This window comes from Aquila chrysaetos, chromosome 3 (assembly GCF_900496995.4).
Source record: "Aquila chrysaetos chrysaetos chromosome 3, bAquChr1.4, whole genome shotgun sequence".
Lineage (NCBI taxonomy): Eukaryota > Metazoa > Chordata > Aves > Accipitriformes > Accipitridae > Aquila > Aquila chrysaetos.
The window spans coordinates 74,344,487-74,363,322 of record NC_044006.1 but is presented as its reverse complement, the minus strand read 5'-3'; the positions used below and the strand labels follow the sequence as shown (position 1 = coordinate 74,363,322).

The 18,836-nt window shown below is 43.0% G+C and overlaps 1 protein-coding gene across 2 annotated transcripts in view; it reads left to right on the top strand.

Moving 5' to 3' along the window:
* Positions 1 to 290: 290 nt before the first annotated feature.
* The window catches only part of CRHR2 (corticotropin releasing hormone receptor 2), a 163,017-nt gene continuing 144,471 nt past the window's right edge, over positions 291 to 18,836 (top strand). Inside the window, exons 1-2 of one of the 2 annotated variants that reach the window (XM_030010263.2) lie at positions 291 to 505; positions 14,284 to 14,377. In XM_030010263.2, coding sequence (XP_029866123.1) covers positions 440 to 505; positions 14,284 to 14,377 — 160 coding nt within the window. In that variant the 5' untranslated portion in view covers positions 291 to 439. Of the gene's footprint in view, positions 506 to 12,852; positions 12,871 to 14,283; positions 14,378 to 18,836 lie in introns of those variants that run through there. The other variant, XM_030010264.2, reaches the window with a different exon arrangement.

Sequence of the window (18,836 nt, the reverse complement as noted above, 5' to 3'; positions counted from 1 at the left end):
TAGGTTCCCCCATTGCTTCTGGAGGGCTGTGGGCAGTGAAATCCCTATTGTACCCAATGCCTGGTGGAGGGGGGGAAACCCCTCTCGGGTTCAGTGGAGGGGGAGAGGAAGGTCCCCCTCGCTCCTGGAGGCTCGGAGGGTCGCGGTCCCCCGGGGAGCCCCCAGCCGCCTCCATCCCCGAGGCATCCTGGGCGGAGGGCGGGCTTGGCTCCCCCGCCCGGCTCCCTCCCTCCCTCCCTCCCGGGGGTTTGCCCTGGGACGCGCCGGCGGCGCTGGGGCTGGCTCCTCGGCGGCGGGCGGGCAGGGGTCAAGGGCAGCGACCGGGCTGGGGGAGATGGCAGCGCCGGTGCAGCGCAGGGGCTCCGGCTGAGCGGGCAGCGCCAGCCCCGGGGAGACCCCCCGCTCACCTCCCCGCCTCCACCCCGGCCCCGCCGGCCACATGGCGGGGCGGGCTCCGCAGCACAGCCTCCCGGCGGCGGCGGCCGCCGCGCTCCTGCTCTTGCCCGTAAGTGCCGAGGCCGGGGAAAGGGATGGCGCGGGGGCAGGGAGGGAGGGAGGGCGGGGGACGCCCCGCCGCCGCGGGGAGCCCACTCGGTCTGTGAGGGAAGCGGGGGGCTGTGCCCCGGCCCTCGCAGGTCCCGCCCGCCGCCGGGGGTGTTGAGGGATCCGTCCCGGTGGCCGTTACCCGCTCCCTCACAGATGCCGCCCCTTTCCCGGGCTCTGACAGACCCCGTCCGGGCGGTGCTTGACGGCTCCCTCACAGTTCCCGCCCGACCCCGGGCTCTGAGAGACCCCGTCCGGGCGGCGGTTACCGCTCCCTCACAGTTCCCGCCCGACCCCGGGCACTGAGAGCGCCCGTTTGGGGACCATTACCCGCTCCCTCACAGTTCCCGCCCGACCCCGGGCACTGAGAGCCCCCGTTTGGGGACCATTACCCGCTCCCTCACAGTTCCCGCCCGACCCCGGGCACTGAGAGCGCCCGTTTGGGGACCATTACCTGCTCCCTCACGGGTCCCGCCCGTCTCCAGGCGCTGAAACACCCTCTCCCCGTGGCCGCTCGCCTCAGGGTCCCCTCAGAGTCCCTGGGCTGAACCATGGCCCTTCTTGCTGCCCCCTTCTCTGTGAAAGTCACGTCCCTGACCCCTTTCCTTGCCAGAAAAGGCCCAGCACAGGGACCCCGCTGGCGTCGCAACCCCCTGCCCCAGAGGAAAGGGGTTTTCCTGCCAGCGGGTGGCCCTGGCTGGTGCCCGTGGTCCCCACCATCTCGCCCTGGTGCCTCTCCTCGCAGCACGTGCTCAGCATCCGTCGCTCTTTCCCCACAGGGATCGGCAAACAGGGGTGGCGAAGGGCAGGGCTCAGCTCGTGCGTCCGTCCGAGTGTTTGCTCTGAGTTTCTGTGGAGTCAAATGTAAGGGAGGCTTTTCCTCGTGGTCCTTCTTCATCACAGGCTTCCTGCTGGGTGATGCTGGGATGAGGTGGAGATAAGCTTGGCCTGTGTCAGACCGGACTTAAAACAGCTTTCCCAGCCCACACGCCTAAGTCAGGCTGACTTCTTTGGTGGCTTGTTTGTTTTAAGTGATAGTTTTAAGTGTGGTAAGTGATATTTGCAAAACTATTGTGAGAGGTTAAGCAGGAGGTACGTTGATCTTGCGCAGAATTTGTAAAGGCTCTTCCCGCAAAATTAAAACGTGGCAGTGATCCTTCTGGACTGTAGTGTAATTGGCCCACCTTTAACATTTCCTTAGATAAAGAAAGAAAATCTATTTCCTTATGTTCTGTCTTTTTTTTTTCTCTCTGTCTAATTTACAAAGAAAGATAGAGGGAAGCCAGGTCAGGAAAAGCAACAGGCTCCAAAGGCAAGCAACAATTTAATCTTAAAAGCTTTGCAGAGCTTTCTTAGAAGAGAGACAATATTTTCTCAGCTCCGCCAATGTCTTTTTTCCCCAGTCAGAGATCAGTGCACATGGGATCAGGGTGCCATGGGTCTACACACTTGCTGTTTTCAACTCCAAACCCATTCTTCCTAATCTTTGTTTCTTAGTCCTTCTTCTCTTCCAGGCTCTGTTTTCCCTTATTGATTTCTTTTGGTCCATAAAAATATCTCAGCTTATGTTTAGAGAGGGGGACTTCTTGCCAGTGAGGTTATCAAAAGTACCCAGGTACTGAGAGCTGCCCAATTCTTTTTCAGTTAATCAAAAAATGTCATGTGCTTCCTGTGTAGATGTAATCTATGGACAGTTTTCCCATTCCCCTGTAACTTTGCATTTGAATTATTTAAGTAAATTTTGGTAGTTACATTGCTGCTGTAAAAACAAAACAGCTGCATTGAAATTAAAAAAAAAAAGAAAAAAAAAGTAGCACAGATTAAGAATCAAAGTGTCAGGTTTCCATAAAATGCATTGAGTCTGAGAGAAATGTGTACTTTGAGTGTATTCTGAGTGCGCTTATATAGAAGAGCTTGTTTGGATATCGCATGCTTGCATCTGATAGAGACTTATGTGTACGCCTGTGCGGTATGTGGAAGTAACGTGTTGGAAGACAATCTTCAGCCTCGTATATAGAACAGCTCTTGTTGCTCCAGTTGTAGCAAAAGCAGAGCTTTTACTGTTCTTTTGCGGTGTGTTTTCATCTGTGAATGTTGTTGGTAAATCTGTATCTCTGCTTTACAGCCGGATGAAACTTTGCACCAAGAAGCTCAAGAGCAATGTTTTAAAACTTTGGATCAAATCCAAAGCTCTTAAGTTCCTGTTTAACTTGAAAGTACTTGAAAGTTGACTCGAAGTCAATGGCTCTGTTCACATTCCTGGATTTGAGAAAAGGCATAGCTCCTTATGGGAGCAGGCCTTTACGCGATTGAGGAAGCTTAAGTTTTCCAGCAGCTGAGCAATTGTGTCTTATGGGAGCTGCAGGTTTGCAACACTTATGAAATGAGGCAACTTTCTAGTACAGAATTAGATCTGCCATGTGAAAATCCTGGTGCAGATGACCTGTCAGATTTCACAGGGCTGGTCAGCAAAACGGTGAAGACTTGCAACAGCAGGATCTGAGATTTATGTTCTCTTAGAGGGTTTCTGTACATATGATACACTGGAAAATGGATTTACTTGCATGTGTAAAACAAACAAACGATAAAACAAAGGCAAATGAATCTTTTGACATTTTGATATACAGTCCTTGCTGAGTTCACGTAATTTGGAGGAGGGAGGATTATTCATCAAAAACAAAAGCAAAGCTTGCTATAATTCGTATGCTCTCCTGAAGCTGTTAAAACAGCCAGAGCAGTTTAAGTATATCAGCCAGTGGTGACAAGTTAAGTAATATTCCTGGTCTGAGACTGCCAAAATTCAGTCCTACTGTGAATTAATGCAGCATAAACATTTCATCATGAGAAGCCTTTCCTGGTGTAGTATGTTGGCAGGGTTTAAATCTGTAGCCATCTTGTGGTAATTAGTGGATATTTGAAGGAGGTAGTTGTATGCAAGGAAGAATGGCTGACGTTGGCTGACTGGTAGTTTTGCCACAAAACATTTCAGTGATACTCATAGCTGCCCTTAGCTAGAAAGAAAGCTGCCTTTAGCTTTTGTTCATATAAGGCATCTGCTTACATATTGTTCTGTGAAGAGCGGAGGAGAAATAATGATTAAGTCCTCTAAATTCTGTGGCCTTCATACTGCAAAGCAGAGCAATGGTGCCTGCCCTGCTTCTCGCATGCCTCTGCTGAAGCTGGTGGAGGACGACAGTGCAGGGATCTCATTGCAGAGTGTGCACTATCAGGTGCATGCTTGTTTCATTTCAGTCTCACAGGTTATATCTCTACTAGTACATTAAGATTGCCAGGACAGCTCTTCAGCCTTCAGGCCAAATGCCAGAGAGTGCCTTGTGCCCGTGCTGTTAAGCTCCTTCAGCTTCTAAAATGGGGAGACTGTGTGCAAACTGCCCATTGAGAATGGTCCATGGTGCAGCCTAACTCCCAGATCATTCCCGGGAGGGAAGTGTTTGAGATACCGCGAGATTGCCTGGGGCAAAAATGTGGCCAGGAACCATTCTAAAAATTTAACAGTATAAATGATTAAGTACTTAAACCAGACTTTTGCACTGTTTGATTTATTAGCTTAGATGGGGTATGCTGTACTCGCATTGCTTAGGGCTCTCAATGAGTGCCTGAGGGAGGCATTTTCCTCTAAGGCAAACTCTTCATTGCTTTGAATTGAGCGATCAGCTTTCTTTGTGTTAAGAGATTACTGTGGGATCCTGCTGGTGGTGTGATGATCTGAGAGATTCACAATGAGAAAACCAGGGTAGTGAATGATACCAACTTTTTAAGGAAGTGTGTTTCTGCTTTCTTTTTATTTTCATTTTGCCCTATATATTGTTAAACCAAATATTTTAAAAATACTATATTAGAACAAACATTTGCACATTTCTGGATTTTTTTAATAGTTCTGCAGATTTTATTTTTTTGGGAAGGGGGGGAGGTGAGCAAATAGGGGTAGTAAAAACAGGCTATGTGCGCTGCTGAATCTGATCCTTTTTAGTTTATGTTACTTTCAAGTTTGCAGCACTTGCAAATCCAACAAGGAGGCTTTGGGGAAAAGCTGGTTTACTTTAGATTAAAATTTTATCCAGTAAATTACATTTTTGCAGGAATTTACTTTTCACTCTGTGTCTATAAATTGAAACAGATAGATCAAATCTTGCTAATGTACATATCCTTCTTTCTTTTAACCTACACCAGTTTTAATCCCAAATGTAGTCTGTTCTCTCTTAAAGTGCAAACATTAATTCTTGGATGTAAAGCTGGAGCTGTCCAGCGAGCCACAAGGCACCTCCTTGCCTCCTGTAGATATGCAATGACATGTAGCAAAGTACTGCATAAATACTGTCTTTGCTTCCTTATCTTTCCATTCATAACAACCAGCTTTGACAACTAAACACTTCCTGCTGGCTTGCTTTAACAAACTATTTCTTTATACAGAATTACTTTCTTTTACTGCTCATCCTTTTTTTAATCTTAATAGATTTGAAAATAGCTGTATTTGATTTGAGCTGGTGAGTGTTGGGTAAAGACCTTCATGCATTCTATTTTTTGTCTCTGAAAAGTTTGATAAATTTTGCTGTGGCCCTTATTACAAGAGAAGACAAACAGAAACTAGTAATTTACCATTGTGATCAGAGTCAGGTAACAAGTACTGTCCTTCAGATAAAGAGCTGCTTGAATTTCATCAATCATATCCAAATGTATGAAAATTTCAGTTCCAGTTTCTGGTGCCAGTGTGGGGATGATTGTTAGATGCTTCCTGCAATGCTCTGATATATAGCATGTCATGCTTTTGTAAGTACTGATCAGTTCTCTGGGTCTGGGATCATTTGGATTGGCTCTCACAAGCAGAAGTTCTGCCGGCTCTGCATCATCTTGACAAAGGCTGTGCTGTTTGGGAAGTGCTGTGGCGGTGACAGTGGCATTCTGAGAAAGCCAGTTTGCAGAGATGGGTTTCGACATCCTATCCTGACCTCTGGCTCTTGAGTACCTCATTGCTGTGCAAGCAAGCCCACGTTGAGAGTCAGGTGCTGGGAGCGTGCTGCTCCTGCCCATGCATGTCTTGTTCCCCAGATTGACAGCTCTATTGTGGAACTAAATGGGTGGAGAACTTGGAAGCTGTCCTTCTCTGGGAATGATCAATTAAACGGCATGTGTTTGTACAGAGACGCAGCTTGTTTTCACTAAATAAGAAAGAAAATCCATTTGGTATTTCAAGAGCTGAAAAGTACTTCTTCAACAGAGCTGTAAGAAAGTGAAACTAATTAAAGCTCTGTAAACTTTTGTGTAATCCTGGCTGAATAACTATCCACTCTGGGTTGTGTATGCCATGCCGGGAAAGTAAATAGTGAGCAATGCAGATGGAGATTAAAATACATTAGCTGTCCTCACTGCAATGCTAAACCCTTGCCCTGGTAATAGTAGCTGAAGTGCCAGAGAACTGGAAAGGAGCCACCTGCCTCCAAGGGCTATGGGATAATCTCTCTTGCTGTTACCCAGGTTCCTGGGACGTGGGAGGCTTTCTGAGTGCTGTTATCTCTGCGCTGCCTTAGGTTTTGGAGTGCTGTGCTCTAGCAGGGGTGGCTTTTCCAGTGGAAAGGAAGGAGGAAAGAAGGTGAAAGTGAATAAAAGGAAGTGTGCTGAAGAGTCCGAACAGGTTGCCTGCAGGGCTGCCAGGCAGGCTCTGCTAGCAGGCGTCTCGGTACACGCACTAAAGTATCAATTCCCTTTGAGTGGCAGTAGCAGACTCCCACAGCCCAGACATAGCTTGGGTTTCAGGAGACTCATGCCAGCAGAAGCAGAGAGATGGCCTGTGAGCCAGCACCAGTGGCTGTACTTTGTAGCGTGACCATTACAGGCGTAACCTTTCTGCTTGCTCGGTTCCAGTCCGCAGGGCTACTTAGAGGAACGCTGTGCTCCTGCTGTTGCCTTGTTTTGAGGGCGAGGATGTCCAGGGACCAGTCTGCTCCTTCTGTTGTTGATTGATTCTTTCAAAGCAGAGAGGAAGGCCAGTGTTATCCCTCTGGCTGGCAAGAATGATGTCTCAGAGCACATCACAGGATTTTGGCTAGGTGAGCTCCAAATCAGATGGAGTAAGGATCTTTCCTCATCCTGCCTCATGTCCTGTCTGCTGGGAGATCAGCTATTTAGTCCACCTTGAACTTGAGAGACCTTCCTAGGTGTAACAAACCCCTACTTTCCCAAAACAAGTGTCTTTTTATGAAAATTTTCTTGCCAGACTTAAAGTATTTCTCTCTTTTGGACAGAATAAAAAAAATTCAAAGAAAATTCTATCTTTAAATATAAAAATAATTTAAAAATACCTTTTCATAGTACTTTGGTATAATATTTTAATTATGATTGTGTGAACAGAGTCCAAAATATTAGAAACATGAGTGAAAAGAACCCTCAAAGCCTCTAGATTGCTGATTATTGTTCAAGATACAGTCTGTAAACTGTTAATTACAGCATTGCCAATAGAAAGGGTTTGGGAGTAAATCTTATCTATTATTCTTTTTACCATAGGGCTATATGTCCTAGAATCAAGGAAGAAAAAACAATTTATGCTGGAAGGGACTGCTAGAGGTGTCTTGTCCAGCCTCCTTCTCTAAGCAGGGCTAATTCCAAAACCAGATCATGTTACTCAGGGCCTCTTCCAGTTCAGCTGTGAAAATCTGCAAAGATGGAGATTTCACAACATCTCTGAACCTCTTTTCACAACGTCTCTGAACCTCTTTTCCAATGCTCAGCTGTTGTCATGGTGCATAATTTTTTCTTTATGTCCTGTGAGATTTTCCCTTGCTGCAACTTGGGAACGATGCCTGCCTCTTGTCCTTTTTCTGTCAGCTTCTGAGAAGAGTCTGACTCCTCTGTAATTCCCCTTCAGGTAGTGAAAGACTGTTGGTAGACGTTCTCTTGTTCCAGTCTTGGAGTTAAGTTTCACTGTGATATGTGCTTTTCACATACTAAAGGTGAGCTTCAGCCCAAAAGTTAGCAGTTTAAGGAAGAAGCAATGGATGGAGAGAAAGAAAATTAAGAATGAGCCAGTGAGGTGGCACTGGTAATCAGCAGTGAACTGTCATGAAGTCTTGGGTCAAAGGAACATTTTATGGATGAATGATCTTTGCAGAGACTATTCAGGTAGGTAAGAGTTTGCCTGGGAGAGGTAGCTGAGATATTGGTGTTCATTTGGGCAAACGTGACTTTTAAACTTGAGCTACTCTGGATTCCCTGTGTGTTTTGTCTCCAGTGCGTAAGTCATGTCATCCTAAAGTGCATCTTTAAAGCAGAAGTGATGGATTGTTCCTTGATAGTGCTTCCTTCTTCCTTCCTCCCTAATAAGAGCCTAAAGTAATGCCTTCTGAAATAAGTGAGTGAGGTGAATCACATTTGAGCTGCTGAGGGGGTTCATAGTAATGTGAATTGGTTGGAAAGAGTGGGGAAGAATTAGTCACGGGTTTGGTGTGAAGACCTACGAAAAGGGCAGACATGAAGGCAGGAGTGCTGTGAAGGGCTTGCTCCCCTTCCAGATTCTGAATATGATGTACAGAGATATGGGGAATGAAGAGCAAAACTCTTTAAGGATGTGAAATTGAAAAGTCATTCCATTAAACAATTCTATTTGAAGTAAACTGTAGCCTGTGATTCAAATGTTATTTTGCTCCTTTTTAATATCTTACGTTGCTCTGGAAGGACGTGGAGGCTTGGTTGGACAACTTCAGCTCATGGGTGGCCTTAAACAGTTTTGCTTTGTATGCTGTGACTCAGAAAACCACTTAGCACATGCATGGTTTTCAGTGGATGAAGAACCTCCCCTCTACACCCTTATTCAGCAGAGCACGTAGGCAGATGCTTAATGAAGGCAGATCTCCAAGTTTCAAAGACAACAGTGAAGTTCAGTGGTGAGCTTAGTGTAGCAGATGTTTGAGTTTTTTAAACTTATTTCTGAATAAAGTTGAATTTAATTTCATGCTTAGAACTGCCTGGGTTTAGCTGCTTTATTGAACTGAGGTCCTACTTCCCATTCCATGCAGAATTACATTCTCTTTCTCCAGACTTCCTGGAAGAGCTGCAGAATACATGCTGGCCTCTAAGATCATAGAGCAATGTCTCCTGGATCATTTGGGGTTCACTAGCTAGTAGCACTGTTTTATCTAGCTGCTTGGATTAACTTAGAGACAAGTAATGACAGGGAGTTGAAAGAGCTGAAGGATGATTCGAAAAGGAGACTGTTTTTCTTGAACTGTGCTAGCAGTCTTTCCTTTTACTGTAACCTTAGCTGGCTCAGGTTTCAGGTTGCAGGTTCCTGTGAAAACTTGTATTTAGACCTTCTATCACAAATGGAAATTATTTTTCTGGTGAACCAGAGCCAAACGATTGTATACTGCCAAATGCCACTGCACTAGCAAAGTTAAGTTACTGAGTTGAGAAAGGCCAAAGATATCTTGAAGCAGAGGACTGACCTTTTTGGTTCTTCAACAAGCAAAGTATTTCCACTGTGCTGGCCCTCTTAGCACTGTCCTTTGATAAGCATCTCTTGTGCATATATCTTGTGTACAAAGTAACCGCATGACAGTGAATATAAATCCATCCTGGCCACAGAAAAGACTACCTTCTCTTCCTCTCCTAGGCTGTTCTCTTGTTTTCCTTCTTAAGTAGCATTCTTCGCTCTCCTGGTTGTGCATATTCCTTCAGGTGATTTGTAGTCAGCAAATATTTTGGCTCTCCTTATTCTCTCCCATGTATTGCCATCTCTTGTTGGAGAGAAAGAGTTTCTCAGATGAATGTTGGCATTTCTTATAAGTTCATTCCACTGAATACCTGGTGTTTTTCCCAAAGCATCTGTTTTCACACACAAGTACTGATGATGGCAGGAACCCCTGCCATCACTTGCCAGATGCCTCCCTGCCCTGGAAACTCCCTAGCTGTATTTGAACAGAATATGGGTTTTGTCAAGGAGGTGTGGGATTTGCTTTGATTTTGCTGCATTGAGCTCTTTCACTGATTATATTTTCATGGTTAAGTTAGATGCATGTGTTTCCCTAAACTGAGCTTCTGTGGACACAAAACAGTGTGTTTTTGCGTTTAATTGGACTGCTGCTCTGAGACAGTCCTTCCCAAATGTTTAGGTGAACACTTGATCTCATGGTAGAAATGGTGCATTTGGAAAGCTTAACTTGATAAGATTACCTTTGAGCGAGGAGTATTTCTCAAATTAACTTATTGGAATTGTCTAATTAAAGAACGAAAAATTAAATACAGGTTTTCTTTTTTTTTTTTTTTTTTTTTTTTTAGTTCTGGGGCAAAACTACGAAGTAGCAGCTTTCTGTGTGCTGAAGGCAATTTCACTGCACTGTTGATGTTGAAGCAAGGTAGAACTTAAGGCCTCAGCACTCCCAGATGTTTTACAGAAAACCCTGTGAGGAGGTGCAGCTGGAGTCTTAACAGCAGTGCAACTTCACAGAAATGAAGGGTAGGCATAAGCATCCTCCTAACATGATCCATGCCATTACCATAGATGTCTACTCAGGAGGGGAAAGTGCTTTGCCTTTATAAGGAGCACAGATGGCTAGTTTATTCTCTAGTTTAGACTGAGACTTCATTTTTATGTGGCAATGGAGACATGAGATGGATCCTTCTCTTGTCAGCTGTGGACTGAACACATGTTTTGTGGTTGATAACTACAAAATTGTTTGGTGTTGGAAGGTCACTTCATCATGCTCAGTAAAAGAAAGAAAACAGTAGTACTCCAGATAATTTTATAAGGTGGTTATATGGTCCTGACTTCTGTAGCCATCACCTCTAAAAATGTTTTTACCTATCCTTTTGTATTTAATGTCTAAAGAAAATTTAGAAAGGATCCATCTAAGTTACTCGGTCCTTATAGTGGGTGAGACCCAGATAATGCAGTCAGTAGAAGTCAGCAACTAATTCATTTCAACTTAAAGATTTAAAATATGGCAGATGAACTGCACCTGAAAAATTCCTACTTCTCTTCCTGAATTACAAAGGAGTCCCTGGGTGATCAGCTCAGCTGTTGCTCTCTCTATTTTGAAGTCTGAGCTAGTTGAGATAAATCCCACTGCTTTTCTGTGAGTGGCTTTCTGATGAGATGGTGTTACAGTTCCACTGCATGGATTTCTCTAGGACCTTGTAAGTACTAGATACTACATTTTTTTAAAAGGGAGAGGTTTTGCTCTGTTACTTTGAGACTATGTCTCAGATGTCAGCACCTCTGCTTTTGTTCAGCATGCCACCAGCAGGTGTTTTACAGGGAGGCATAACAGCTTTTTCTAAAAAGGTGGCTTTTATTAGACAACTAGGATATGGTATCTGGGAATTCTAATATGTGAGAATTGGAAAGCAGAGCGTATGCATCTGTCCACGTTTGGCAGCATTTGCTGCCTCCAGCTTACCTTCTCCATCTTGGCAACAAATGTTGCACTGTCATGTGTCATCCTGTTCCACTTCAACTCTTTTCCTTCAGTTTTCAGTCATGCTGACTTCATCCACTCTGGTGCTTCTTATTGCTAGATATTTAAACTCACAAGATGCTGTCCATTGTATCTCTGTGGTAGCCCCATGCCTATGTTGACAGTTTTGGATCCTATTCGTAGCTTTGGGGGCTTGTTTATATTACTGTAGCCATTTCTTACATGTTTGAGAGAAGAAAACCTCTCCAGTGCAGGTGAATTACAGTACCGGTGTTCATTTGTTTTATATATATATATATATATATCTCACTACTTAGTAGAACACAATAATCTTTCAAACCAGGACTCTGTGTTTATTGTTTTTAAAGTTAAGTTACAAGTCCTCTCCAATCTGCATGAAGCAACCACAAATTCTGGTAGGAACTGAGAGGAGGCAACACTATGATGGGTCAGATATTCTTCTATGCCCAGAGCTCTCCATATAGATCCATTGGGGCATGTTACATATATCATATAATGTTGCATATGTATTTTTATGACTTCATGTTAGGAATTTATGAGAGTACTTGTGTGACAAAGAACAAATTCTGCATAAATAGATGTTTGCAAGATTGGAGCCTTTCCATTTGCAGAGGAGCAGACACTACTATTGGTGTCTTGCAACTTCGAACAACGTAAGGTAGCAATATGTTACTCTCTCTTAGGTTGTTGCCCTTTTCATCTGCTCTTCCCATATCTAGAGGTGATCTTATGGTGAGTTCCTCTGATTGTGTCTTGTAGTTGCATGCCCTCTGACAGAGAAGAAGACCTTTCATGGATTAATGAAGAGCAGTGACCGTGGCCAAGGGGAAAGGTCTAATGAAATGCCCACGAGAGACACAGACAGTGACACACTACAGCAATTCATCCACGCCTTTTCTGAAAGTCCTCTCAGATGTGAACAGGAAGTTGACCAAAGGCTCCATATATTGTTCTGAAGAGTCAGAACTGGCCTGCAGACTACTAGTTGTTGCCCCTGCTTTAGGAACTAAAGGACTCCTTTTAACCTTAATCTCTGGCTCAGTGCATTATTTTTATTTGTTCATAAATGTCCTCAGTGGCTCAGAGAAATTAAGATAGATATTTCTGTGCATGTTTCAGGTAAATGTGCAAGGCAACGTAGAACTGATTTGGTGGCAAGAGGTCATGGAATAGTAGCTGTCTTAAGAGAAATGCAGTTTGAGTAAAGTAGTGCATTAGTTACTCAAAGCAACTAATATTTCAAAATATATATACAGTCACAGGCCCAATTATTTATCTTTAAAATTCTACATTACTTAGGTGTTTCTTTTTTTGCTGTTCTTTATTATTTTTAAGAGGGTTTTTTTAGGCTTTTGGCGTTTATCTGCTTTAAATACAATTTTTAAAAAGTACCACACACAAACTGTTCACTGAGGTTAGTGGAGAGAAAATGAAAGCAAAAGTAACATAATATGTGGAAGGCACTTTTCCCTCTAGCCAAATGAACCTAAGTTGACCCTAAAGCAAGTGTGACATTTAACCTTTCTTGTTCCTACACATGCTGCGCTAGGCTTGACCTCTGTCTGTTCTTTCCCATCATCTTACGAAGCAGACAGCTGAACATGCAGTGTATTTACAGTACATGGAGATGTCTCAAGTTTCTTCTTTGAAGTGAGACAGTGCTTTGGCCTGTGAGGTAGCAGAGGGGCAGAGGGATAGAAGGGAAGAAATGCCTTTGCTATGTCAACTCACGTGACTGGGTCTGACATGAGACATGACCACTACAGACTCTGCTTTCTGGCAGGCTCGGCTGGAGTTCTGTGCCTTGTAAGATGGCATCTGCCCTGACTGCAGAACAGAACCATTGCCTTTCTCTGTCTCCTTGACCTGACCATGCATGGTGAGTACCCTGGAAGGCCTTGCTATGACAGGCAGGAGTTCGAGTCTCCCTGGAGGAGAAACAGCAGCTTCGTGGTGTTTATTTGAAAAGAATGAAGACTGAGAAAGGCTTTTTGTATTTCAAGACTTCCTATTTTCTAAAATAACAGCAAAGTGAGAAATAGATAGAAATGGTATTGTACAAAGAACAGTTGTTCTTTAGAGACCAACATTGCTGATGAATTCTATTGTCATTATCATTTACTCCACTTCTTATTAAGTGACAAGGAATTCAGTGACATAAAAAGGGTTCTGCAATCACTTAACACATCTTAAAGGACCGAAATGTAATGTCAGCATTCAAGGAGTATGGTCATTTCCCTAAGTAAAAGCTGCCTGTATTATGTTAGAGTCATTCTGCATAAATAGAAAAGCAAAGGCATTTTGTGTCTTACTGCAGCTTTATATCCCCTCAGAAACAGTTAGGAAGATTTTGTTTCATAGGTTGAAAATGGAAGTTTCTGTCATTGATGTGTCACTCCTGAATTTTCTCACCACGTTGAGTTCTGCCTTTCTTAAAGGACTTTTCAAGAGCTTCTCTTGCTCCAAGCAGTATACGAACTCAGCTGTATGTTGAGAAGTACAGTTCTGTGGGCTTCTCTCCTCTGTCTCCAGTGGGCACTTCAGTATTTTCGAGTGTGAAAATGACAACATATTCCTTGGTTTCAACTCTAAATATACTTATCCTAAAATTTACTTGGAGATGTACTATTGTCCTGTACTGAACTTGTAGCTTTCTTGAAGTGCCCATGTTGATATTATTGCTCTCTTTCTCACTAGCATTTGCCCTCTGTGGAGGGCTCAGCACTCTGAATTCTGAGGGTCAGAAACTCGTGTCTTTTTTTACTGGCTGAAAAGAGCCAAGGATCACCTTACAGGGATGCCTGCTTTTCCTATACAGTCAATGGAAGCACTTTCCTCAAGCCTTCTGAATGGCCCTTTGCCAACTGCTGTCTCTCTTGAATGTGTAAGGATCTTTAGCACCTATGTAAACATTAAAAGTTAGTTGAAAAAATTCCACATGTGATCTTTAATGGGGTGTGATTCATCTTCTCTATTTTAGGCATCTACTTTTAGGTGAGATAAATTGTGTCCTGGTTTTGTTAATGCTATTGACTAGCTCCCACAAGAACAGGTCCAGAATAGGTGGTTCATTTGTAGTTGCCTACATTTAGTCAGATGAATGCCATTTGATGTCATGGAGCTAAGCAAGTATAACCGTAAATCTTCTCTGTCATGAGGGGATGTCTGTACCTGAACCAATTATGAATGGAAACTGCTATGAAAGTGCTGGGGATTATTGTACTCATGAATGAGAAAATCTATTCTGTGCTGCTGCTTTACTGTTTTGTTTTATTTCTGTCTGTTCATCCAGATAGTTCTCCACTGTGAATCTTCTGTGAACCTGCCCTTGTCTGTTCTGCTGGAAAAGTACTGTGAAGCTTTGTCAGCCCGCACCAATGTCACAGGTATTTATTTCTCCATTTCGTGTTGACTTCCATTTTCAAAGTGTCCTTGCCTCAGGAACATCTTTTCCTGCTGAGATAAACATAGTGCCTCCAGCCTTGGATTTTCGTTGGCGACAACGTACAGTGGTGTGACATGGAAAGAAAACTTTGAATTTTGCACACCTGAAGAGAGCTTCAGGTGAACTAATAATGACAGCCCTTTTTCATAATTTAATCTGTTAAGCTGACTATACTTACTGACTGACATGATAGTTGAAGGTTAGTACAGTTAGAGTGTCCGTATCCAGACTGGTCCAGACTTGTTGCCAAATGCTGTTTGCGTTTCTCCAAGTGCAGCATGGGACATCCAGGCTGGGTAGGTGAAGGTAGGTGGATGTGCTAATAAAATCCATCCCTTGTGTGGCATTCACTGTAGAAACTGTGATGCTCTGACTGGACTGACAGCTCATATAAGCTGGGGATGAGCCTTGGATCATTTCGGCCAGATCAATGGAGTATTTACCGTGAAAAACACCAGTTCTTCAAATCAGAACACAGTACATATATTTAACCACAAACCTTTGCCATTTCTGTTTCTTGATCCCACCATCAAGTCTCCAAGACCTGACTCTAACTTTTTAGGTTAGGACAGAAGGCTTTTCTGACACAGAGGTAGGGTGGAGGCACTTAAGAGCACTGACGGTGGAGTAAAGGAAATATCGCATACTCTCTAGAAGGCTAAAGGCAGACAGCAGGAAGGAGTGGGCGGAATATGGCGCCTTTGCTTTCCTCATACCAGTTTTTGAAAGCAGGGCAAAGCACTGATTATTGTGCTTGATTCTTGGCTAAAATGCAGCAGCACAAACGTGACACTGTAAGAGATGTGAAACTGGATCCAGCTTTGCTTCAGAAGTGGGAGAAGCACACTTGGAGCCACTCCTCTGCAGTGTGACTGGGAGGGTGTGCTGCAATGAGTGATGCTACTGGGGGAAAAAGTAAGTTTGTTTCTTTCCCCTTCACTTCTCTTTCCCCCTGGTAAATCTTCATGGAGGGAGGAGTTTAAAATATCTTGTAATAATGTAGATATTATCATTCAGCCAGTTCTCCAGCCCTGAGAAATGACAAAGGAAATGAGGCTCAAGGAATAAAAAATCTTTCTGTATAATATAACAGATCAATTGTGTTTTACTCTGACTGTATCAGTTCCTTAAGGACAATAAGCTGATGTAGGTAAGCTGATCAGACTGAGGTCTGAAAGTTGTGTTGCCTTAACTGCCTCTTAATTTGCATATAAATGGGTGTGTTGACCTGTATTATGAATCTAGCCTGAGCTCTGCGACTTGTGCCATTGTGTTCCAGGGAGCAACTCTGCCTCATGTGGCATATTTGCTTGTATAAATTTTAATGACCATCTATTCCATTCTGTAGCAGGAACCAAAGGAAAGGTAGATGAGGTTCTGTGAAACCTTCCATAATTTTGGACCTTTCCTTCAGGTGTTCTTCGCCTTTTGAATATTTTTGTAAATATTATTGTAAAACTTGTCATTAATTCATAGTGTATTTTTTCTTGTCCAGAGCTTCTATTGCAAAAAAAACAAATTTCACACCAGGCTGTCTTAGAAGTTGGCAAACAATTTACTTGTCAATTGTTGACAAAAAAATAATTTTCTGGGCTATTTACATGCTGCATGAACACAGGGCATCTTCTCAGGCTGAGTGCAACTACTATAATAGCATTTTAATATCAAAAGGAAAGAGAGAAGTCACAGAAGCCTCTCTTCTATTGCATTATCATTGTAAGTTATCACTGATCATAAAGGTAAAGCACTGCTCTAAAATTAATGAAACATGATTGTTATATAGAGACAATCCAACGTGCAGCTTTTCTAGAACATACCTTCCCATGATGCTTGTGACCATAGCCCTTTCTGCAGCATGCTTCAAAATCCTGTGAACCAGTACTCTGCTTTGAGCATGGGCTTATACATGTAGTAAACCCCAAAGCTGCTTCATGTTCAGACCAGTTGGACATAAGTGCAGACTCAGGCGTAAGCATGAAGTGAACTTTGGGACATACTAGGGACAAAAGTTCACGTTTTTGCTTAGCATGGGCTGATGTACTTTTCTCAGTGTGGTGGATCATCAACATGGTGCTTCTAACCACCACTACATGTTCTTTTTGTCTTCTATGACAATTGTAGGATCTTCAAAATTGTCTGGACTACTTAGCTCTAAGTCTTCTCATTAAAAATAGAGGTCTGCAATACAGTGATCTCCTCTTCATAGTCAGTGAAGTTCTAGTTGATACAGTTAAATTCCAAAGCATGATTTCATCCTAAACTAGGATCTAAAACAGAGCAGAAATGAAATGCTTTTTCTTTAAAGGGATCCAAGGATAACAAGCTCCTGTGACTAAGTCTGCTCTACTATGTTGAAGTCCAAAATTAGATGAGCTATGTGCATCCTTCATTTTGAACCCTCATAGCAGTAAGGATGTATCACATTGAAACATTGGTGTGCTCCATTCAGCTGCATGGATGTACAGAACCAGACCATAGAGTCTGTAATGTCTGAGTCTTTTCTTTCTGGCTCACGTCTTTTGGCACAGTGCAGAAATCATATTTTAGAAGGGAAAAAAAACAACAAAACCCAAGGAGACCCATATTGAACGATCTTTATTTATAGCTGGGAGAACAGTAAACATTAAAGTTTTGTAATTGGTTATCTTCCCTGTCTCTTTTCCAGAAGATGCTGTTAATTAGTCCAATATGTTAATTTCCTCCCCCTATAATTACTAACTTCACCTCCCAAATATGTTCACACTAAGTATCCCAAACAGATGGCATAAAATGCTTTTGAGAATTTCATGTATGTGCAATTTCACTGAATTGCTGAGTGAATGACATTGAAAATTCAGTCTGAAGTGATTTAAACCAAGCAATGCTTTTTCAGAGTTGGAAGGCAATATAACTCACTCTGTCTTTAGGGCATTGTTTCCTTGAAAAATCCCTGGATGACACCTTCATGATTGCTTGGGTGCAGCTTTTGAGCTTGATGGGAATACGTGTTTGTATTTGTGGACCTGAAGAAGAATTTTATTTAATTATTATTTTGCTTTCATAGATGAGAGGAACATATAAGGTTGAAATGGCAGGATTTTTCTACAGTGACTCAGCTGAAGATGTTTCTGATGTTGTAATCTCCTGATATGCTTTGGCTAGAATTACAGTAATATCCAGGATGACCAGATGACTGTATCTGTATCTGTATGATACATGCACTGAGTGATAGCTTGAATTTTTATAGGAACTTAGAGGCAGTGGGTCCTCAGTTCACACTGATATTCCATTGGCTTTGTCATGCTTCCCTTCAAATCCTTTGAGTTTCCCATCTTACGTGTTTCCACTAGAGACTACAAGTCTTGACTTACATCTGATCCGACTCAATTTTGACCTCCCTTGAAATCTTTTGATCCCAGTTTTTAGTCCATTGGCATTTTTGGCCACACAATCTTTAAGAACTTGTCAAAAGATGATTTACCTGAAAACATGATTTTTGTCCAAAAAATAAACCAGAATGTGGACGGCCAGTGCTACTGTGCTGATTGTATCAGTATAAGAATTACATTCTGTGTTTTCCTTCTCTTTCTTACCCTTCAGTCACTTTGAAGGTTGTAATTTGCATTTATGGTATTTAAGGCTATTCAGGCAACCCAGTAAAGGAGAGACAGTAGATTAGATGTCATGCATTTCATTTCATGAAGTCCTGGGATACACTGAAAGGAAAAATGGTTTGTTGTCCCTGGTGACTGGATCCTCTTGAGGTGGGGGTTGGTTCCTTGCCCTTATTCTGGTCACTTTGTGGTACGGTAAAAGACTGTTGTCTCACAGAAATGGTGTAAACCCCTTGATTCTGAGTGGTGCAGGATTCCACCTGTACAAATTCTGGCTTGCACTACTCTGATATTGTTTTCTCAAGTCTCTGGGGGAAGGTCTGGTTTAAGGAACGTGTTGGTGGGGGTGGGAGGAATGTATCCAGGAGTGGATTTCAACACACAAATCCTCAAAGATGCTCATCAAGTCTCCAACTAACCTGACATCACCTGGAGATTGCCATAATTTCCCCTCTTGCTGGGACAGTGTTTTATACTAGAGGCTTCTCCCACTTTTACAATACCACAAAACTGGGAACCTATGAAAAATGGTCTTTTCTTAATCTTTGTTGAACCTCTTTGTCATAATATAACCCTGGTAGGCAGCTAAGCACCACAAAGCCACTCACTTGCTCCCCGCCCCTGGTGGGATGGGGGAGAGAAACAGAAGGGTAAAAGTAAGGAAACTTGTGGGTTGAGATAAAGACATTTCAATAGGTAAAGCAAAAGCCGTGCATGCAAGCAAAGCAAATCAAGGAATTAATTCACTACTTCCCATCAGGAGGCAGGTGTTCTGCCATCTCCAGGACAGCAGGGCTCCATCGTGCC